At 39.5% G+C, this 23,911-nt stretch overlaps 1 protein-coding gene and 1 long non-coding RNA gene across 2 annotated transcripts in view; one reads left to right on the top strand and one right to left on the bottom strand.

The window, feature by feature from the left end:
* Positions 1–4,483: 4,483 nt before the first annotated feature.
* Positions 4,484–8,164, bottom strand: LOC148654733 (uncharacterized). Its single transcript, XR_015941131.1, has 3 exons — positions 8,021–8,164; positions 6,594–6,635; positions 4,484–4,711 (listed from the first exon to the last, which is right to left on the bottom strand). It is a non-coding gene; the product is annotated as an uncharacterized LOC148654733 (long non-coding RNA).
* Positions 8,165–8,207: 43 nt separating this feature from the next.
* Positions 8,208–23,911, top strand: part of cand1 (cullin-associated and neddylation-dissociated 1) — a 29,707-nt gene continuing 14,003 nt past the window's right edge. The window contains exons 1-7 of the mRNA XM_088644619.1: positions 8,208–8,547; positions 13,856–13,999; positions 17,129–17,283; positions 18,437–18,560; positions 19,528–19,784; positions 21,696–21,801; positions 22,057–22,202. Of these exons, the coding sequence (XP_088500745.1) occupies positions 8,480–8,547; positions 13,856–13,999; positions 17,129–17,283; positions 18,437–18,560; positions 19,528–19,784; positions 21,696–21,801; positions 22,057–22,202 (1,000 nt within the window). The 5' untranslated portion in view covers positions 8,208–8,479. The remainder of the gene's footprint in view (positions 8,548–13,855; positions 14,000–17,128; positions 17,284–18,436; positions 18,561–19,527; positions 19,785–21,695; positions 21,802–22,056; positions 22,203–23,911) is intronic.

The following is a 23,911-nucleotide window of genomic DNA, read 5'->3' as shown; positions in this document are numbered from 1 at the left end:
GGACCAAAATAACACTGCAGATTTGTGGTTAAAAAACCTTCCTTGCTAATTACTGTACCAGTCTGTTTCTCCAGATACAGTTATAATGGTGATTACCATTATTTCACTTGGTAATTAAAATATTTCCCAGGACAAGGCTACCTTGCATAAGCAATAAGCGTGTGTTTGAGAAAATGGGTTTTGCATGCTTCAATGTCACTATTTCTCACTGTATATGAAAAATTTTCCTTCTCAGTTACGATTGCATAAAAGCTGTTACAATTTTAAAATGAGGAGCCAGCAAGACACTTAGTGCTAATCACAAAACCTTTATTATGATGCTCACTTTAATTCATTTTTTATGAAAAATGAAAATACTTAGGTCTGATTTTAATTACAATTCAGTTTATGAACACTTTGAGCCTGGATCTTATTTTAACGCACAATTGGGATCTTCTTGCTACACATAGATGTGATTGTAGATGCAGAATGTCTTTGACATGTACTGTACAGTATAGTATATTTAAAGACTGGCTCATTTAAAAATTATGCTGCCAATGTAATAATACAGGGATCAGTCACTGCCAGTCAAATCACCTTGTCAACATAGTGAGTCATTGGCAATTATAAAAATTAAAGCAACACAACCGCTTTTCAGACACCTCTGTAACTTGACAGAAGTCTGTAAAAATAAACTTTTGACAGCATTTCTTGAAATTTGGTTAATAAACTATTGACTTGATAGTATGAATTAGAGTTCCGAAACTCAAAAGAGATATGAATGGCAGTAAGTAAAGTTTAAACAGTATTTATCACCTTCAATCATGCAATACATACAGTAACACTGATGGAGGGTGTTTGTGATGTCTGTCTTACCTCAAAGTCTGCCTCATCTTTCTCACTCATCACTCTCAATATTCTTATTTTATTCACCTTCAGGGTGTTCTGGAGCCTATCCCAGAAAGCACTGGGAAATAGATGGGATACACCCTGAATAGGGCACCAGTCTGTCACAGAGCAAACACAGACATAGCAGGGCTAATTTAAAGAAGCCAATTATCCTACCAGTATGTCTTTGGGCAGTATGTCTTTGGACTTACACTTGAAGAAGGCTCCACCGCTGAAACATTGAGTTTTCTTTCTTCTCCTTTCAGCATGGAATAAACCTATTACTTGTTCCTTTGCAGTCCTTACCATTTCTCCTTCACACTGGAGAACCCCCATCTGCAAACCTCAGGCCCACATGGATTTCCCCTCAAATTCATGACTCCCCACTCCATGTTGTGTAGGAGAATTCCTTGTGTTCCAAAGTTCCTTCTTCGTAACAGACACCAGTAGCCAAAGCAGGTATTGTGTCCTTTTGCCCACTCTGGTCAGTGCCAGCCCCATTATTAGGCTCTGAGAGGGTCAGCGCAGTGTTCAATCCCAGAAGCTGGACTATGGGGTCCAGTCTCCCCCACACTGCCTTGGCACAAGCACATCCCCAGAAAACATGCTTCTGTATCTCCTCCTCTCTGCATGATTCCCGGGGGCAGTGCAACAAGCACTGGTTAACAAGCACCTCTCTTGTCATGAGTCCTCTGTAGACTTTCAACTACTTCAGGGCTGTCAACTGGTTGTCCAGGTCCTTGGGTTGTGTCCTTTTCCGGATTTCTCTGGGAATGTGCAGTGTCTCCCTGGCAACCAATTCCTCCCTCACTTCCTTGTACAGAGTTCCGTGGTTGTTGCAGAGCTCTGCATGTCGGCTGGCCTAATGTTCCTTGCTCCACTTGACGGCGCAGATGTACTGTATGTCCATGTCAGTACTCTGCCTTCGATTCAGTGTTTGGATAAGGTGCCTCAGGGCGGAGGAGTGGCTCTGTGGCTAAGGATCTGTGCCTGTGGCTGGAAGGTTGCCAGTTCAAATCCTGCAGCCAGCAGAGGAATCCTACTTTGTTGGGCCCCTGAGCAAGGCCCTTAACCGCAACTACTCCAGGGGAGCTGTATAAATGGCTGACCCTGTGCTCTGACCCCAAGCTTCTCTCCCTGTCTGTGTGTCTCATGGAGAGCAAGCTGGGGTATGTGAAAAGAAATTCCTACTGCAAGAAATTGTATGTGGCTAATAAAGTGATCTTATCTTATCTATACTGTCAGAGATAAGGCTTTTAGCATTGCTATTGGCACAAGGTAGGTAAGTATAAGTGGATGGGTAGTTTGAGCTTAAGACATTGGGCTGCAGTTACAGTTAGGATTGGGGTTATAGTTAGGATCAGGATCATATGTAAACATACTTCAAGATCAAAAACTATTAAATAACAAATCTGTCTTATAAAAAAGAATGTCATATAAAAAATATATATATCAGTTCTGCTTGCTTACATGGTACAGTTCAACATATTTAAAATGAAAGTTTGAAATTAAAACAATGTTTATCCAGAATAAAAATATCTGCATAGACATACAGACTGCCTTTGCAGTATAAAGACTCAAGAATACTGTTGTCTTTACCATCAACAAGAGATAGACTCATGTTTATAGTCATTGTTGGATGTTGTTAACTACTTACTTATAAGTAGTTTATAACAACACTGTTTTTGTTTTCTCTTGGTAATGGTTTGGGAGTATTGCAGGAACTTTTGTGTGTTTTCTTAAGATCCTGACTAGTTAATAACTAGATTGACCAGCTAAGAAACTTAAAGGTAAGAAACAGTAAAAAAAAATCAGTTGATAGGCATCATTTGTCATATGTTCAATTTGTCTTTATTTTAGTAGTAGTAACAGGCTCAGTGAAGTGGTGACAAACGCATTGGAGTGTATTTGATCTTTCTATCTTATAAAAGAAGTAATGGGCTTGCAGGTTAATGTGCAGGCTTAGATCATTTCTGACATAAAGTATGCATATGAGCTCAGAAGCATAGAAAGTGCAGACAAATTCTGATTTATTGAACACTAATGCAGACATTTATGAGTATCATAAATCCATGATGTCTGTGATATTAAAATGGCAGCAAACCATGTATTTTACATTAGTATTTCCTTAAAAGTTAAGATCAAAAGCAGTAATGTGTTAAAAAATGAAACAGCATGCAGATTTATCATCAGGTGGCCCAGTAATTTGGAACATTTCCACATCTAAAAAACAAAACTGTCACGATGGTAAACCCCTCCTCTTAAGGACGCTCCAGCCCTTCCTTGTTTTACTTGATCTCCTGCACCTGCCTCCGGTTCCTGCCCCCCGTCCTATAAGAGCCCGACGTTCCTGCCAATCTGGGCTCAGCTTTGGAAGATGGACGTCCAGAAGCCCGCCTTCCACCGAGTCCAGGAGCGACTCGACGGCACAGGCTTCACAACGGTTACCAGGCCATCTGGGTCCGGGGCTGGGAGCGCCCGGCCCCGTTAACTCCTTTTATTCCCCCAACCCTTCCCGAATCCCGCTCCGGATTTTAACTTCGTTTGTCTTTGTCAAGGATGGACCACCCGGCTCTGGACATTTGCCTCCCCACGGATTTCCCTACGAACACCCTTCGGACTTGTTTGCCTGGACAACACCCCCTGAACACCTTCGTCATGCCCCCCTGTTAGTTTACCAGCCCAGTTCCTTGTCTCCTCCCCGTGTCTGTTCACTCCCTTCCGGATTGTGCTGTCTGCATATGGTCCTGAAAGACGCTGCGTGACAAACACGATCCATTTGAATGGGTGGTGTTTTTGATCACACACTTTGAAAAGTGTGGTGAGGGGTATAACCTAAGTCAAGCTTGAGAGGAAATCACTGCCCAACATTTCTTTCTTACCACAGAAAACTATATACAACACCATGCACACCAAAAAACACATGCAGCGATAAATCTGCATCTTTCAAATAAAATTGCTTTAGTATTCTATTCTGAATTTTACAGATACAACACATCTACAGAATGGATAAATGTGCTGTAACATTTGTTGTTGTGTTTTAGCTTATATATAGCACTGTGTGCCAACAAAACCCAATGTTGTGAATCACATCAGCCAAATCAGTACTGGAATACCCGTTACACTCTCATCTACAATTTAATCATGCACTAGCATTATAGGTCAAAATAAATTTAAGTGACTCCGCTTTTAGAAATGGGTTATCTTGGCTTGTTATTTGCAGCTCTGCCCTCTCTTTTTTGTCAGCAGTGAGGTTGCACCACACAGAAAATACATTAGCACTTTGTCTCAGAATATCTATCAAAATAATGGATTACGTGGACCACTGATGTAAAAAGAAGCTAATTTCCTATTAAAGCCTTAGACATGTATTGATCACCCCTTTTTTAGGAGCTCAAATCTCTTATCTTGTACCTGGAAGATTAATCTGAAATGTTTCATATATATTACATTGCCTTGGGCTTGTATACAAATGTCACTTAGCCTTAACTGTTATTTTTTAGACTTCTTTTCTAGACCAACTATCTGTCACATATAATGGAAAAAGGAATAAGTAAAGGTTAATTCCATGCTGATAAATAGTAAAGGAGAAGGCACTGTACCTTTCAGACATAAATTCCATTTTAAGAGGCCCTACTATTTATTTAATTCATGAAAGAACATGAGAAAAATTAAAAACAAAAGAAGGCCATTTGGCCTGTTGGGTAGTTGGTAGTTCATTGATCCAAAGATCTCATCCAGCTGTTTCATGGAAGAAGCAAGAGGACCGGCTTCAACAACACAGCTGGGTGGCTTGCTCCATACTCCCACAACCTTTAGGTTAAAGATATGTGTCCTCTTGCCCCTGCAACACATGAATATTATTTCACTAATGGTTTGTGCTACCAGCTCAAGACATTTGGGCTGATGGTTGCCAGGTCACCTGTTCATGATCCCTGCCTTAAAGGATCTCAAAGAGTCAGATCCAACCCTGTCAGCTTGGATAGTTAATTTCAGCCTCCCAGAATTCCTCCATTTAAATGACTCCTGTCTTGGTCTTGAACATGAATTCCACTTGTATCATGAGTTTTTGTGTTGTTGTTGATCTTGGCCATCGCCCTACAATTCATTGGCTCAAATAAAAAGTTTTCTGGACTATTGCCTTTTCTAAATATATTTCTATACTTTAAAGCTTTAAAGAATGGGTTCTCCACTGGACTACAATTTTCAAAGTATCTCTTCTCTACTGATTCCCAGAGAAGCATTTGTTTGCAAAGAAGTATAAGAATCTCTGTTTATTTTTCTCTCAGGTTACAGGCAGAGAGGTTTAGCAAATACTGGGAAACACAGATTAATTTTATTACCCCAATGAGACTTGATTTCAGTTTATGAGAGAATATACAGTTATATTTCTGTGTGGGCTATTTTGTTGTTTGTTGTGTTTCTCATGAAACAATTGTATTCTCTTGTATTGTAAATACAATGTATAATGTAATGTAATATAATGTAAATAGTTTATTTTATATGTATGTATAAAGATAATGTAACAAAATGAAAGATGAAGTAAAATGTTGGATGCATTCTGTTTGTAAATCTTTTCATCGCTAAATATAAAGTAAAAAAAAAGAATATCTGTTTATTCAAATGTGTTGAAATCATAAAGTGTTCCTAATTAAAACAAAAATAACATAAATGCTTCTCTTTATAGTTTAACTACTTAATTTTGCCCATTTTGCTTCTGAAGAAATGGCTGAATCAAGTGAATGACCATTTCCAGGAAAAAAACATGGAAATGCCAAGGGAAGCCAATATTAATTGAAGACACCTGGGATATAGGCAGATGTTGCCGTCCTAAGGAATATGAGGTAACCTGGAGTGCCAGGTAGAAAACAAATGATAAAATTGAAATAGTGACTCAAATCAAATTCAGATTATTCTGAAACTGTCTCAAGAATCTGCGGAGGACTGACGTCCCATCCAGCGTGCCTTGTGCCTAGCTCTTGCTGGGATAGGAGCCATGGATAGATGACCATTTGGGATTTGGGATTTTGTAGTCCACTATGCCACCTAGCAATTTTATGGGTGCTAGGAACCCTGCAACAGGTTCATTATATCTCTCAGAATCACCACAGCACCCACCGACCAGCAATAGACATTAGTATTGCTTAAGTGCCCTTTTTATCTTCTAGTAATTGCAGCTCTCGGGGCTACCAAAAATATCTCCAAGGGGCATGCTTGACTCAAGAGGGTTAATAGCCCATCAAGGTAGAAAGAAAATGGAACTTGAAAGTCCTTATTATGCCATACTGTACAAAACAAGTATATCTATATTGACAAAAAGCAACCAGCAGTCCTTTTCGGCTGGCCAGTCCCACTCAGTGGGGGTTTGCTATTGCCTCAGTCAGGGGCAGGTGCGTCAAATTGATTACAGGAGGAAGCTTGGTGAAACAATATGGGTTGTTTGAGAACTGACAGGATGCAGATTTCCAGGTGTCGTGAAACTCTGTCACTCTTTTGTTTCCTTTCTGTTCCCCCTCTGCCCAATGTCTTGGCCAGACTAGTTCAGCATCACCACACACCTCCAAGTGCCGATCCTTAAATTGTGGAAACTGAGCAAACATTGTGTTCTTCCATCCTAGTTAACTGCATCCTGCCCCATTTGTCTGTGTTTGAGGTTTTTGATTAGGGAGAGCTAATGGCCACCCAGGAGAAAGACAGACACAACTACAGTATATCGACAAAATCACCTGTTTAGACTCTGTGACATCAGCTCAAGCTCCCTCATAAGCCTGTATTGGATAAAGAGGTTAGAAAATAGGTGTAAATATAGGTGTATCGAGAATGCATAGCCTAACTGGAAATCATTTTTGAAACAAATGTATGGGTTCACTATCATGTGATCATTTAGAACAATTCTATTATCTAATAATATATTAGTGGACAATTTATATTTTTGGTTCCACTTGAAGACTCACAAAAGAGCCCAGAAATGGACATTTGCAGTGTATTCTGTATGAATCACAGCAGCAGAATCCTCCATAGCACGCCTGCAGTCAAGAAATCAAGGACAAAGTAATCAAGAAAGGAGACTCTGGGAGGCGTATTCTCTCTTTCTTTGGACTGCCTCATTTCTTCTGGATTAGCTGTCAGGCACATAGAAACATCTCCACTTGGACTACATAAATATAACCTTTCAGAACCAGGAATTTAAATACGTGAAGTGAAAACCACTTCATTAGGTAAAAACATTTAACTAAAATTAGGTAACATATACCTAAAAACAAAATCCACAATGACATGGAGGGGCAGACAAAATAAGCTTTTAAGATGTCTATTGCAGTGCATTCCAGCGGGACTTACAACAGTTACAGGAAAAACTTTGTAAGGATACACAAACCCAGACAATCAGCAAGCATTGGGCCAATGTTAGGGCAACATCAGTTGGTTTGTCGGGCAAGTGTAATTTTGCTCTTCACTCAACACTGACTCAACACTATGGCCAAATGTAGAATGCCACTATCAGGCCAGCACTGAATTTCATGTATTTATATATTAGGGACACAAACCATTGCTTCACATCTTGAATGTATATTCACTGCATTATTGTCTTGAACTTCTTTTGAGTCACCCTCTATAATTCTCTGCTCCTAAAGACACTCATCTCAACATAGACATGAAAATAAAAATGTCAAAGAGTCAGATCTACTGTCATGTTCGTTAAAAAGTTGGAGAAGGTCAAAAGTAATACAGGAGTGGTTCATAATGAACAGTATTGTTACTCTCAACACAATAGTGCTGACTTGTATTTAAGTTGTGTCATATAACGTTATTGTTGCTGCTGCTGATCTGTGTTTATACTTTGGTGTTTCTTTAATGTCTTTGTATACATCCAAATAACTCAATTGCACTTGTGCACATGACAAAAAAACTGAACTGATTTTTTAACAACTAAAAATCCCACATTAATCATTATTATTTAAAAACATAATCGCGTTGAGTGTTAAATTCTCTTAATTTTTTTCCTCAGCTGAGGTTTTCTGTCAAGTTTGTTATGAATTCGATTTCACAGGTTCCCGTCCATTTTTTTGGAAAGCTCTAAGTCTTTCGGTTCACTTTTCAAGATAAAAAGGTGAAAGTGGGGAGGAGGGGGAGCTTGGAATATACATGCACCAACCTGAAAGAGCTTCCCTACTCCAGTCATCCTGCATCAAATGCAAACAACACAGGAAGCGAGTCTTGGATTTTCGATAAGTGGCAGTCGTGTCCACCACTCACCGGGACGATTGCCTCCCTGCTCGGGTTTTGGTCCCTCCTCCATTGAAAAGCGCTCAACTCTGACCTTTCAGCGAAAGCGCCTGAAGCAGCAGCAGTTTCACATTTCTGCCTCCTCCGCCTCCCTCTGCAGAGACAAGTGACTCGGATCTCCATTCAAACACATCTTAACGCCGAGGGATGAGACTCCGCTCAAAATACAGGCGACACAACTGCTGAACTTGGTGCAACGATCCCGTCCATGAAGAGGGATTGCGAATATTAAAGACAGTTTCAACCCAAAAAGAGAAAAAAAGATAATAGTACTGACCGCAAAAAACACTGTCAAGTGCTAACAGCCACTCCACTCCAGACTGCAAACATGGCGAGCGCCTCCTACCATATCTCTAATCTGCTGGAAAAAATGACATCTAGCGACAAGGATTTCAGGTACAAACCTTGTTTTTTACTTAATAAGTACCCTAAAGTTGATTTGCGGCATGGTTGTTTTGTTTACTTCTTCATAAGTTTTAAATCGCTTTTGAAAAAGCGACTGGCGCTCGCAGCTTTACATAAAAGATTAGAAGCCTGAATAAGTAGGCCTCAATTCCCTTATGCTTCTCTGTTTTGACGTAAAGAATCTTGCACTGACATCGGTGAAGCAAAGTTTTGATTATTTTGCGCATTTATTGTATGTTATCTCTAAGGATGCGTTTGCATTCATGTTATTTTTATTTTTCGGGATGAAAACCCTTTATTGAAGACATGATGACCACGGTTGAAGTGTAAACATCAGAGACTAAACATAAATGCTTTGACGTGGGGTACGTCTGTCAAGTTCTATCAACTAGCATTCATAATGTAAATATATGCCTCCTTTTATAGTTATTTGCGACTTAAAAATAGTGAATTATTACTATTGTAAATTTCTGAAGCCAAACAGGGTAGGTGATCGGTGTTGCAATTTACGTTTAAAGTGTGCCAAAAAGCTACCAGAAAATCATTTTGTCCTCGTCATGTGTTAAGAAACCTCTCACTGCTCGGTGTAGGTAAGTGATTAATGTATTAAAGGCATTCAAGATTTTTCGAACAAAAATAATCTGTAACGGACGAGTTGATGAAAAGGCGAGTACATTTATGACACTCCAGTTAATGTTTTTAATTAGTTACGAGATGTTTTGTATTGTGGAGGAACATTAGAGAGAGAGCTAACTTGTCACATGCACTTAAACAGTAAGACTTCTTTATGTCCGTTTTCTCTTATATATTATGCTACTGCTATGGAAGAAGTCAAATAAGAAAGCTTGCTTTAGCCTTCAGTGGAGAAGTAATCACCTTTGGCACCTGTATTCTTTATTATTGCTTAATAAAGTAATTTGCAGCACCTGGGTTATATTTACTCTGCTGTCCAGATACATTTTAAATCCCTGTCTTAAAGTCCAGTGTGGAAAACCAGCTAATTAACAAGGAAAATGTATTAAGTGATGCAAGTTATGTCGTCGCAATTTAAGGTTCCATTGGGCAGCTTTGTCATAATCCAGTTTTGCAGTCCTTGGTACTCTCGAATTGGGCAAGCAGGTTATGTTTAGGTAGTCCTCTTTTTGGGTGTGCATTTATACCTCTCCAGTTATTGAAGACTGACTTTGGGTTAGGGTTGGAGCAGATGTGAACAGATTCTGGCAGTAAGAGAACTTGAAGCAGCTCTGGGTTCTCATGGTGTCGTGTGGACACTGTTAAGTCCAGTAAGTGACTGAGAAAAGTAGTGTATAGGTGCCTTACAGGACTGCATGGCAGCACCATTATCATTAGTACATATAACTGCAGTAGGAATTTAGAAATGGTGTCTTTTCATTTGACACTTTTTAAATAGTCTTAATTAAGATTATTTAGGTCGTAACCTGTTGTGCTAAAAAAGTGCTGTCATCTCTGATTAGCCTGAGGAAAACTCGTAATTTATGCTTCCAGCAGTATTTCAAGTATTTGCTTGTGCTTATGCAAAATGACTTGTACTAAAATACAGGGATCAAGTTTTGTTTTGCTCCAGTGAGTGTAAAAATGTTCTGTTAAAAATCTTTATGGTGGGATGGTGAGGCTGAGCAGAACAGAGCAGACTTCCCTTTCCCCAGCAGCAGTCTCCAGCTCCTCCTGAGGGACTCCCAGGTGCTCCCAGGCCAGCTGAGAGATATAATTCCTCCAGCCTGTTGTGGGTCTGCCCCCAGTGGCAGTGCCCAGTCCAACTCCAGCAGCCGGTGCCTGGGGGGCATCTTCAGCAGATGCCTGAACCACGTTATCCGGAATAGCAGCGACTCTACTCCAAAGTCCTCCTGGATGACCTAGCTCCTCACCCTGTCACAGAGAGTAAGCCCAGCAGCCCTGCAGAGAAACTTAATTCTCACCACTGGTACACATGAATCTCATTCTTTCAGTCACTCTGTATAGCTTGTGACTACAGGTGCGGAGGGGACGAAGATCAACCAGGACACCTAGAGCTTTGTCCGAAAACTACAGTTCGGTACAGCGTCCGCATTACTGCAGCCACTGGTCAATTTGGCGATCCCCTCAACGCTCACTCATCCCCTGAATGCCTGCACTTGGGGCACCTGTCCCTTCCCCCTCACCTGGAGAGAGCTAGCCAAGGGGGGTTGCCAAGCTGTGGCACAACGAACAAAACGTGCCACGTTTGTGGAGTATAATGGTTTTGCCCTTTCTTCTCTGCAGTGTAGTACTCTGTAGTATGTTGTGCGAAAGTTGTTGGATTCTGCCAGTTTTGCAGTATTTTCCTAAAGCAATGTTTCATGGGCTTATCTGACATTATGTTCACTCTCAGTTGTTTTAAGCTTTCCTGTGGTGGTCTTCTGTTGGATTAATAGGATAATATGGGAACAGTCACACATGAGAGGAGGCACTTGTCCATCTACCCCATTTGTTAGGTCATTTCCAAAAAAGGTCACTTTAGAGTTTTTTTTTTCCTACTGATGTGTAGGTTAAACATTTTCCTGCTAGTTTGTTTGAGTATTTCTGGGGATGAAAAAATTCAGTTTTTGTAGTGTGTGTGAGGTGTGTTGGACGTGCATCACTTGCACAGACCACATCTGGGGAAAGGGAGTGACTGCTGCCATCTGTGTGCTCCTCTTGTCTTCTTCTTCCATCTGAGCTGCATCAGGAGCCCTCTTCCGAGGTTTTTCCACAGAAGGTGCCAGTTTGGCCTCCTGCCAGCGCTTAATGCTGTATTCATTCGAAGTCCGCTTTTGGTACTTTTAATGTACTTTTGTAACCAATGCAGGTATCTGATAAACATATTAATAAGCCGTGCTGTACTTCCAGAACCAGTTTTTCTTTGGAACAGGGTGCCTATACTCTTCAGGGAAAGAGTTTCATGCAGATACCTGTAAAAGTAACGTACGACACAGAGCGTTCTAAGAATCCCTCTTACCATAGATAAGATGGGCATGATCGAGGAATGATCCTGTATTTGTTTGTCTCATTGTAACTCTTCCTTCCCCTGAGTCATCTGGTGGGGCGTCACACCATTTTTTCCAGTCTTGTGTTTGATAGGCATGATGAGCTACAAAAGGTGTTTTGTTTTGTCATGGAATATCTTTTCTACACAGACTCTTCTTCCCCTTAGATCAGCAGAAAAAATATCAATTTAAAATTTATATATGATATCCATTCTTAAGCTCTGTGGGATATTGCTTACGGCAGTGTCAGAAGTTCCTACTAGCTATAGACCTTTTTATCAGTTGTTTTTTTCAGAGCTGTATTGGCTGTAAAAACACAATTTGATCCACCTTTCTGTGCACTTAATCTTATTACCTGCCATGTGGATTAAACCCTGACATTGGATGAACATGGTTATGAGTCTGCAGCTGTTTTATGGAACTTTTCCATAGTTTCCTTAGTTATTAGGCCTCATAAACAGAAGTGAGATGGTGAGAATAAAGATTGAACCAACACTTTCACTCCTCTTTCTTTGTAATTTTGTTTTACTGGATAATTTCCAAAGTTATTAAGGATTGTTCCAAATGATTCCTTAATCCAGTTATCTCTACATGAATGTTTTCAATACATAAAGTTATTAGACTGTAATTTGGAAAATGTTTTTTTTGCAAAGGTATAAGTATCTACATTCAGGATGTATTTACTCAACAGTGTTTATACCTGTTTTTCTCAGAATTGGTCTCATAAGTATTTCTGAATGTGGTTCAAGTGAGTCTTTTAATACTATATTTAAGATATTTTTTTCCTTTGTCAAATGAGTCCAGAAAAAGTGACAGTCAAGAACTTTTCATGCCTCCCATCTATAGTAGCTTTGTTTTATTGCAGTTTGTGTATGGCAAAAAAAAAATCTAAGCTGTATATTTTTCAAGTGTACCTGGATTCTATACATTCTCTTTAAAATTGTTAGTAAATTATCTTTGTTTTAAAAAAAGAAAGAGCCGGGAGGGGAGTCTGTCTACATTACCCCATTCTGCCCCATGTGCGGTTGCAGGGTCTGTAGCTGCGAGTCGAGATATGAAGACCAAATTACAATGACCAAAAATATTAGGGATTCTAATTTCTTTTAACAAGGTTCACAAGTTTCACAGGGTAACAGCAGAAGTTAATACCAAATAGTCTTTGAAATACTTTTTACAGTTAATTTCTTCCATGAATTTTATCTGTATTTTCCAGCATCTGATCTTTTCCCTAATTGTCAATTGTATTACTGTGTCAGACACATTCTTGGTAGAAATTAAATCATTAAGAGTGAAAAATGACATTTTTAAGCCCTTTTACAAATATTAACAATTATATGTAGGGGTGGCCAGGTGGTGCAGTGGTTAGCGTCACTGCCTCACGGAGCTGGGATCCGGGGTTCAATTCCTGCGGTGCTCTCGATGTGGAGTTTGTATGTTTTTCCCCGCCTTCTCAAGGTTTTCCTCATGGGTTGCTCCAGTTTCCTCACAAAGTCCCAAAACACACTGGTAGGTTAATTAGCTTCCGAGAAAAGTGACACTAGTTGTGTGTGTTTGTCTTTGTCTGCCCTGTGATGGACTGGTGTCCCGTTAGTTGCTAGGATAGACTCAAGCTCCCCGCTTGATTGGAAGTAAAGTGGTTAGAAAATAGATGGGTGGATATAAATATAGACTCTAGAGTTGTCCCTAAAATGGATAAATGGTCTCATCTTTCTCATAGTTCTGTCAAACCATTTTTCACAGCTTAGGGTATCTTGTTCTTTTTTCTCCCCGTTCAAATTGTGAAGATTTTGATGAAAAACGCTTAGGCTAAGCTGCAGTGCAGTCTACGGAGTTGGCACTTCTGTAGGGCCTTTCATTGTACTCTGCTGCCAGCAGAGGTTATGTCTGATGGTGGTGCTGTAGCGGAATTCCCAGAGTTTGCAGATTCACATGTGGTTACTGTAGTACATGGTGTTAGAACATGGTACCCCTTTTACTTGAAACCATTTTGTGAAATCTAGGTGCCGTGTGAGCTTCAAACGAAATAGTTTGTGAAGATGGGTAATGTCCTTTATGATAAACTCTTTTGTTTTATAGTATCTGTTTCTGCTCTGTCATGTAGCGCTAGTCTTTCAGTAAAAAAAAAAGTAAAACTGTCCTAATGTCTTTTGATGATCAGCTTGCCTATATGCTGGGTGACTGCTGGAGCTACGGACTGTGACAAGCGTCGGTCTGGAAAGCCCTGAACGCTTTGCGCAAACATGATTGGTGAGCAGAAGCAAAGCCTTGATTCCTTCTGCTCCCTCTTTTCACTCTAGGTTCATGGCCACCAATGACCTGATGTCGGAGTTGCAGAAGGACTCCATCAAGCTGGATGACGACAGCGAGCGCAAGGTGGTGAAGATGATCCTCAAACTCCTGGAAGATAAGAACGGAGAGGTGCAAAACCTTGCTGTCAAATGGTAAACCCTTACCTTTTTTTTAAGAAGCAGGGATGTATGGAATGACTTCTGCACAGGGAGTGCTCAACCAGAAACCCCCCTTATGTGATGGTGGCTCTTTCTTTGTAGAGCAGGGTCCAAAAAATGCTTGTAACCTCCAGGTCTTGATCTTTTGTTTTTCAGTTTAGTTCCCCTTGATTTCAGTGCACTTGGCCCTCTTCTTCCTCACACTGTAACCTGAAGGTGAGCCTTCAGATTTCAAACCCGCTGTCATCCACTTGGTGCTTTGTCTGGGCGGTAGGGTGGGGGATTCAGCTGTTCAATGTCCCTGCACAGGCTGGCGACTTCAGCAACATGGTTCTTTTACACAGATCACTGTCCTGAAGCCGCCACATCCCCATGACGGGCATCAGCTCTTCTTTGTCGAATTGGCCGAGTTGCTCCCCTGTAATACTAGTTGTGCATGACATTATCAGAAATCAGGACTCCCTTGGAGCGCTGGGAACTTATTGCAGTGACTTTGCCCGCTGGTGCTCGTGTGCGGAACACCCTGGGCGCGCACTGCATGGACTGTTCTTGGGTCTCCAGTTCCCAGTGGTAAATCCCAGTTTTGTCCCAGGCAGGTGTGAAAGTTAAGAATACTGCACTTTTAGTTAAGATTTCTAAGACCCATTATTTTACTTTTCATCTGCACCAAAATTGAGTGCTGGTCTTTCGGGGGCCCTGGTTTTCTTGTGAATGATCATAGAAATTCAATTCCACCTGCAATTGCTGCTGCAAATTTCTCCACCTGATGATCTGCTGTAATTATGCTTTTGCTGCTTATGATATAAGCAGGACATCTGTAGCGGTCAACTTCAAGGGACTTCATGCTTGATCTTGCCTAACCACTTAACAACACTTGAGAGTTCAGCATAAAACTGCAAAGGATTCGGTCATCAAAGAACCATGAGCTGCACTGCCTTGACGAATTTAAGTACCTTTTGCTATGAACCTAATGACATGCTTGAATCTTTTTTTTTTCTTGCCCACCGAGAATGTACTTGAAAGTGCATACGCATTGCTTTAGCAGACTGGAACCAAATTAAAAGAAAAAACGAATAATCAGGTTTTGGTTCGGTAAATCTCTGCTGTGCTGGTACGGTTTACACGCGGAACTGCACTCGCTGTTCAGACAATTATCGACAGTTTCATTCAGTCACATCTGTTTTCATTAAATAAACGCAGAGCTTTTATTACTTTTTCTTCCATCATCTATAAGTATTTGAAGCTCTTGCCTTTTTTAATCAGCTATTTTTTGCTCCGATTGAATAGAAAAGCCAATTTTCAGAAAAACAAAATGAAGTTTCTGGGTCGTAAATACTAGCTTTAATCAGGGTTACAGATATGTATTTGCCTTTGTGCGTTTTCATAACAGTGCAGTTTCTGCCATACAGAGGGTTTTTGCTTTGTCAGCAAAACCGGATGACTTGCCCAATAAAAACTTCTGTCTGGACTATATGTGGCATCATCACTGCTTACTTAAAAATGCACGACTGGTTGAACGCATTGAACATTATCTGAGAAAAGGTGCTGGAAAAGATAGAGCCACATTGGAATTCAACTTTATAGAACACTCAGATACACAATTATGATTTTTTTATTGTCATTTATGTATCAGGATGCTGATCTTAACTTGGTTAGGCAAACATTGTGTTGGTGTAGCCAGTGCTCCACTTCTCCTAATGTAAGGGAGCACTCTGCGCCTGAAACTAGAATAAAAAGTATGATATAGATATATTTGAATTGTGTAAATAAAATGAAACCAACAAGGAATTTGCTGAACTATAACCGGATCTGTCAGTTTTATTTTTGGATCGTCCCAGGAACAGCTCTAGTCACTAGATCAGGAGACTCACCAATGTGTTTTAAGCTAATTTGGTATTGATCTAATTATTAATCTAATTTGGTTCTATTTCTTTGTAGTTCCAATGCCAGTTCTGGCTATTCTTCCATAAAATCCTGCAACTTGCAAAATTTCAAACGGATGGTCCCCCGTTCCATAATTGAACCCAGGGCCCGGGAGTTGTGATGCAACAGAGCTAACTATCATGCCATCCTGCCCCCCTAGTGTTCTCAAGTATGTGTCAAATGAAAATGTTCCCGTTCTTTGGCTCATCCAACTTGTGTCTACTTCACAAAAGCATCTGTATAGTTATGCTAAACACATCGCACTTCATACCTTTAATTAACGTTGCCCTGCTGTTTAGTATGGTTATCATTGTAACCCCCTTGCCTGAAGTTCAGCTGGGGGCTTTCTGTGTCATTATTCTGAAGCAGCAAAAGCAAAGAAATATCGCAGTGTTTCTCGCAAGTTTTAATTACCTTTCTGCAGTCTGCTCTGGAGGTGTCATAGGAGGCTGCTCTTGTAAAAGTAATGCTTGTGATGCACAGTGCTCTAAATAATGCCACCAGCAGCTGCTCTCTAGAGAATTAAATAGAATAAATGGAATTGAAAAGATTTCATGTGGTGCATGGGCTGTACGACTTTTTACTATAAATGTCTTAAAGTGACTTTTCCTGCACATTAATGTCCTACATTTTACAAGACCAAGGTAAACTGACCGGTACTGATGAGTTATTTGCTGTTTTTTGGTGTGACTGTTTTTGGTCAGTAAGTGCTTTCTATCACTTTTTTTCTGTCTGTTCAGTTTTACAGCTGCAGGCATTTAAAAAGATAACATTCCCCCCCCTTTTCCATTATTTCATTTTTCGAGCTCAAGAACATTATTATTGTGCAATTCATTGCATATTATTGTTCAGTTCAGTTCATTCAGCATGTTAGGATGTTCACGGACAAAGCCATTATGAAGAAACTAAAGCAACTTACACAGAAGATGTAAGCTGTATTTGAGCTTCCCATCCATACAGCAAAAAAAATGTTTTTCAGGTCTGGAAGTCATTTAGCAACGGGCATTTGTGTCTCATTTTCTATAGATGAAGTCAGAAGCCTTGTTTTGGGGATTAGGGTTCTCGGTATATGCACTCAAGTGCCAGTGCTACATCTGCCCATGTTCCCAGCACTAAAATTAAAACCACAGAAAAAGACCTGCAACATGCACGTGTGTCCATGAAGAACATGGTGTATAACACGTTCCTTTGCCTTTTCAGTTTGGGACCTCTTGTCAGCAAAGTGAAGGAGTACCAAGTGGAAACTATTGTAGACACTCTGTGTACAAATATGCTGTCGGATAAAGAGCAGCTTCGTGATATTTCCAGCATTGGATTGAAAACCGTGATTGGAGAACTTCCTCCCGCTTCTAGTGGTAAGAGTTTTTATTATTTTAGTAAGGTATAAAGTGGTTTATTGGGGCTTTGGTCGGAAGCACTATGGTAATTCAAGTTCAGACCACCCTATACAAGAACATTTTCTGGGTGATTCATAACCAGTTTTGTCTTTGAAGTAAATTTGCATGCTTTTGTCAATACCAGTTTTATTAATGACGTTAGCCAGTAAATCTGTTGTAGTCCAGTATAGATCTTTGCATTGATTGATTTAAATAGTTTGTATTGCTAACCTGTTTCTATTCTGATGACTTACACACGTTACAGTAATCTAATATACAACTAGATGATATATATATAACAGCAGCCACACCTCAAAGAGTGGACCAGAAGCAGGTGGCCTGACAGCGCCTACTTCAGAGAATGTAGGTGTGTCAATGTAATGCCAGTAGGAGCTTTTGTAAGGCTGATCTGGCAATTTTCTGATTGGGAGAAGAACAGAAGTTGATTCTAACTGATTAGGTGTCAAAACGGGAAGTAAGAGCCAGACATTTCATTTAATTTGTACACCATGGCTTTGGGGACTGCAATTGGAGCTGTAGGATTTTGATGACTGGCAACTCTGTGGAAGTGCATTTAAGACCAAGAAAAGGTGGAATGTCTTTACCAAAAGAGTTGTGAAAGTGTGGAACAATCTATTCAGCCATGATTCTGAAGTTGATACCACTCTTTTAAGAAACAATTGAATTAGGTCTTTGGATTATTTAGCTACAATCTGCCCAATGGGCTCGGTAGGCAGAATGGCCTCATTGAATTTTTAACCTTTCTTATGTTCTTATGCAAATCTGTTCTCGCAGACTTTTAAATACAAAAAACCAACACTGGCACCAGGTGCTAGCTAGCTAGCATACTCTTCTACCCTGGCCGCCACTTTATTATGGTCTCTAAATGTTTATCTGATGTTCCAGAATTAAGAACCCCAATGCATTGTGAATTTGAAAATTGCTGGTTCACTCTTGTGTGTTTTGAGGTGAAGCATTTTTTAATAAGACATTTTTTCCCAATAAGAATCCATTTTATTGATCCATTTTAATGAAATGAAGCAGGGAGCCAGTGGGGAGCTTTCCCACATGTGATCCAGAGGCAAATAGTGCATTGTTTAAGTCACTGTCTTTTCATTTGCTTTTTTTTCAGGCTCTGCTTTAGCTGCTAGTGTTTGTAAAAAAATTACAGGACGTCTCACAAGTGCCATAGCCAAGCAAGAAGATGTTTCTGTTCAGTTAGAGGCCTTAGACATCATGGCAGATATGCTATGCAGGTGAGGAGGCATTTTTAGCTGTTCTGCTTAATGGTCAGGAAAATACATTAAGTGTTTCATTAATCCTGAGTAATTGCTGTAATGTAGACTACATCATTCAGTGCAGAAACCTCTTAAATTAAGGGTAGTACATTTATTTAAAAAACAATTTGATAAACCTTTTTGATAGCGGTTTTTAATTTTTAATGCAGACGTCACAACACATTACTCTGTACCTGTCCATTTGCAGCTGGCTTGAGTCACCATGTTACTCAGGCATGTCTTTTTGTCATTTCTTGTCTGTCCCATGTTAATTTTAGACACTCCAATAAAAGTTTCAGCTTTTAAAAAAACTGCAGCCTCTTTGGTATCTACATCCTTGGTGTAAACATCCTACATCCTTGGTAAAATAAAAGTTCCAAAACATACAAGGTTAAATACCTTACTATCATAACTTTTTATTTGTTGTTTTAACAGTCAGCCACTCAAAATCGTCTCAAATTGACATACATGAAACAGTTTTGTGAATAATTGAACTGTAATTTTAACTAGGAAACATTATCTAAGACCAATGTTACAACAGAAGCACAAAATGCAATTTGTACACTTTCCAAGCTTTTCATAGTAAGGAATTCTGTTCACAGATGCCAGATAAATGTCTTATATGAAAAATATAATAGAGCTTAAGGTTTTCTTCTGAGCCTGGGATGTAAGTCTCATTTTTGAAGTGGGTTAACATAACCATTATATTTTTATATACCTGTGCATTCTGTATTAGTAATAAAATGCCTGGTTGGAATAAGTGTTTAGAGTAAAGTGATGGCAGAGTGACTGTCCTTCAGTGTTGATTTACAGTACTTTTAAGTGATCTAGTTGATGAACTCTCAGGTTTTTATGGACAATGTTGGTGGAATTTGTGATTGGCATTGCTTTAGCCTTTTAGCCATCTGTTACAAAACTCCTATCTGCTGTTCTGTTTTATAACTAGGCAAGGGGGCCTTCTGGTAAATTTCCACCCATCCATTCTGAGCTGCCTCCTGCCACAGCTGACTAGCCCCCGGCTGGCTGTGAGGAAGAGAACCATCATTGCCCTGGGCCACCTTGTCATGAGCTGTGGGAACCTGGTGTTTGTGGACCTTATTGAGCACCTGCTCGCAGAACTGTCCAAAAACGACACGATGTCAACCACCCGGACATACATCCAGTGCATTGCTGCAATCAGCAGGCAAGCAGGCCACAGGATTGGTAAGGAACTCTCACTGCAGCTTCCCTGTCTTTACTGGCATGGAGGGTGTTGTCAGGGCTAAGGATCTGCTTCCATTGCAAAACAAACTGGGACTGAAGTAAGCTCTTTCAGTCCCAAACTAGATCAAGATCACACTTTCTTGAAGCACCTTATTCATGACTCCAGGGAAGCATACACGTGTTCACAATCGCATTTAGTCTGTACTACCTTTGTCTAGGGCTGGGCGATATGGCCAAAAACATTATTACGATAAAAATTTTCATATCAGTCGATATCGATAATTATCACGATAAATGTCAAATCATTATTTCTTTCAAGTTTAAAGGCAGATTTTTTCTCCCGAGTGAAAGTTGAAGAAACCAGACAGTTAATTGGTAAATTAAACAACTCTTTATTTTAAGAACACAACAAACACTTGCCAAACAGCAGAAACATTAAACAAATCTGAGGTAGAGAAGTCTTTTTCATGTCAAAATTTACAAAATAAATATCTTAATAGAAAAATTAAATACTGCAGTGTGATAAAACACACAAAGAAGATGGCTCAGACAGACTGCAAAGTTTAAAGTGCTCTGTTTTATGTCTGATCGTAAAAAGCCAAAATATCTCCAAATTACCGAAGTTGAATGACCTTTTCTGTCGACGATGTCATCGTCCTTCGAGCTGGTCGTTGGCAGCACTGCATTTGCTTCAGTGTCGCTCATTTCTCCACTCTAACTACAATCTCGTCAGCCACCACCGTGTGGGTAAACAACACCACGTTAGCTGCCCGGTCTGCAACATGCACGCGCACTCGCACAGTATTTTGTGCGCATGCGCATATCATCCGCAAAGCATAAACATATATATCGAACATTTATCGAACTTTTGTTAAAATTATATCGAGGAAAATTATATCGCGATATTTATCGTTATCGAATTATCGCCCAGCCCTACCTTTGTCACAAATACTTGTAATATAAGAGCTCTTTATACTAGTGCTGAGAGCAGCATCTGATTTATTTTAGAGCATTTCTACATAATAAATATTCAGAATAAATTTGCTGAATATTTATATTCTGAATATAATAAATATTCAGAGCATAAATAGTATGCTTTTGAGTAAACCATTGCAAATACTTTTTTTGGGGACTGTTGGAAACATTGTGTCTTAAGAAACTTGCTTCTTGTTAGCATTGTGATTACATTGAGCAAATAGTTTTAATTATCTTTCCTTAAATAGTTTGTCAGGGGCTGAGAAAGCAGTGTCTGCACAGCTCTCTAATTTAGTACTTCCATGCTTTAGCGGGAGAGCTGAATGGTTTTGTTAGGATTTTAATCAAGTGATTGCTTGGTCAGATTGTTCTTGATCAAGATTATTTTGCTGCCTTGCAGTTTTTTGATAAAGTAATTAAGGTTTCCTTTGATAAAACAAAGACTGCAACTATCAAGATATAAGATTGCTTAGTGCAAACATTTATACCCCTTTCTGAGTTACCTTCTTCAGGATTTTCAGTCATCATAAAATGAGTAAATTTAGGATTTATTTAAACCAGCAAAATGAATCACCTTTTCAAAATCCCCTCTTCATGACTCGGCAGTCCACTTTCTTTTTTGAAGGAGCTTTGGGGGGAAAAAAAAGTGCTTTTGAATCTTCTTACTCCTGTTGGATACCTAATTTTTTAATACAAGAACCTGAGATGGCCATTGCTTGCATACTAATAATTTATTTTATTTGTTAGAATCTAGTAGGAGTGCAAACCAAAGCTTCGATTGAAAGTGAATGGTCACATAATGCGTTTAATATGGCTGCTGTGTGTCACCCATGTGGGTGCTGCACTTCAGTGGTAGTTGAAATGTCTCCTCTGGGAGCCTGGGGGATGAAATGGACTCTATGAATTCTGTCAAATTATCTTTTTTTTTTCTTTCAGGTGAATATTTAGAAAAAATCATTCCCCTGGTGGTGAAGTTCTGTAATATTGACGATGACGAGTTGCGGGAATACTGCATCCAAGCCTTTGAATCCTTTGTCAGAAGGTTTGTACTTAAAAATATCTTTGCACAGACTTTTTGAGGCTGTTAACAATATAGGAATTATTTGAAGTCTAGGCGGCAGCAGAACTCATTGAGCTGAGCTGATGTCTGGGAATCCTCCAGTTGTCCAAGAACATACATTTTAATAAAATGTGAAAGTGGGTACATCCTTCAAAATCTCTGCAATAGGGGTAACATTCTGTTTCCGATTCAGTCATATCCATGAAAGTTAATTAGCTTGTAACGTTTGAATTGCAGGTGCCCAAAAGAAGTCTACCCACATGTTCCCACTATTATCAGCATCTGCCTGAAGTATTTAACCTACGACCCCAATTACAATTATGATGATGAAGACGAGGATGAGAATGCTATGGATGCAGATGGTGCGGATGAAGACTATCAAGGTACATAAAGGGCTTGTTAGAATTCTTCAGGTTTTGACGCTGAAACGTTCAGGGTTTCAGCTTCTTCGTGAGACTGTAATGATGGTTATCAGGCATTATTGATGAGCGGCTGAAAGTAGCTTCTTGATTCAATACTTGTACTTAATACTAAAATTTTAAGTGCAACTTGCTTGGGAACAGGATGACTGTATCGGGGTTCGATTAAGGCATGCTCGCATATGCATTGAAATGAGATGGAGAAATATACAGCTCATTTGCATGTGAATCTATATGAGAAAAAAAACAGGTGCAGAGTCTGTTATGGCAGCATTCTGTTTACAGTGCACTGAAGAGTCACATCCTGGCCAAGCCAAATACGTCTTAATAGGCTTTTACTGCTTTTCAGGCACGTTGCCTCTTCCTTTCATTTTTCTTCAGCTAAAACTTAAGTGTGTTATTGCACTCAATGTGTTAGGCACAGATGCACATTTCTTACAGGCTTGAGCTGCGTTGTGCTAATGTGTATAACACGTTTGTGTGCCTTGATTTCCAGTGAATATTGGGGTCTGTTGCAAGGCAACTGCTTGTTAAAGAATCCAGTTGAAATATTTTAATATTTTCAAATAATCAGTTGACTGCAGCTAGCAATGTTAACATTCAGCTACCTGCGAGGACAATTAATTACCGGTACTGCTGCTAGAGAGATGCTTGTGAAAACAATTACAGAGTCAGTTTGATCAATTAAGTGCTTACTAGGGACCATGATTACTTTTGATTTTGTGTTCTTTTCAATATGATCAATTGATTCACTTGATCAATTGAAAGATTTTGAAACGTTTTCATGGAATGTTCTTGAATATGTATTCCAGTGCATTTACGTACAGTATGACTCCAAATGCAACTGAGGTGTATGTTTACAGTTGGATGTAATGGGACTTAGTCCTGCTGCGGATATGCTTCCTGTGAAAAAACACCTATCCTAGTTGTGGACCCTCTTATTCAGGTTCTGCATAGGATCTGATGACAAGATTTAGAAACTGCCAAATGGCAGCTGCTACTTATTTCGGAATGAATTCCATAAATCCATAAAAGATCCTTAAATAGTTCTCTCAACCAGCTTGTGTTCTTTTCGGAGGAGTAATATCTAATATACTTTTGCAATCCACTTCATCACGTTAGCAGGAACTATCAGTGCAAATGTCTTTTGGCAAACCTTCATCTTTCCTCTGCACACTCAGGTGCTCCATACCTCAGTCTTGATTTTGACTCATAGCAATGGTGAAAACACAGTGACATCTAATTTACAACCACTGTCTTAAACTTTGAATATAGATTTTACTCTCAATATTCCTGTTAGTCTTTGAAAATGACCTTAAGCTGTTGCAGTGAGCAAAAGTGGATTGACGATTACTTTACTGCCTAAAATGCTTTACATATGGAATAGGCTTCTTTGGATTCTGATATAGTAATTTGCCTGCTGTTCCTAGGAGGATGTGCAGTTTGTCTTTTATGGTTGAATTGCTTCCTGAAACCATTTAGTTTGTCTCTTCATAGTCTGATTTAACAAGGATGTCCAAAATGCTTATTTGAGTTTTCATTATGGAAATGTACCTTTTTGGATTTTATTTTTCCCTTTGCACAAGCTTAATGATTTTTTTTTTTTGGCTGATCGGCACTATATCGTGAACTGAAGTAGAAGACCTGATAACTTAGGATTTTAAAGTGGGTTT

Source organism: Lepisosteus platostomus, chromosome 9, assembly GCF_059453375.1.
Source record: "Lepisosteus platostomus isolate fLepPlt1 chromosome 9, fLepPlt1.hap1, whole genome shotgun sequence".
Lineage (NCBI taxonomy): Eukaryota > Metazoa > Chordata > Actinopteri > Semionotiformes > Lepisosteidae > Lepisosteus > Lepisosteus platostomus.
The sequence above is the reverse complement of the archived record's forward strand: the minus strand, read 5'-3'. Positions and strand labels throughout refer to the sequence as shown.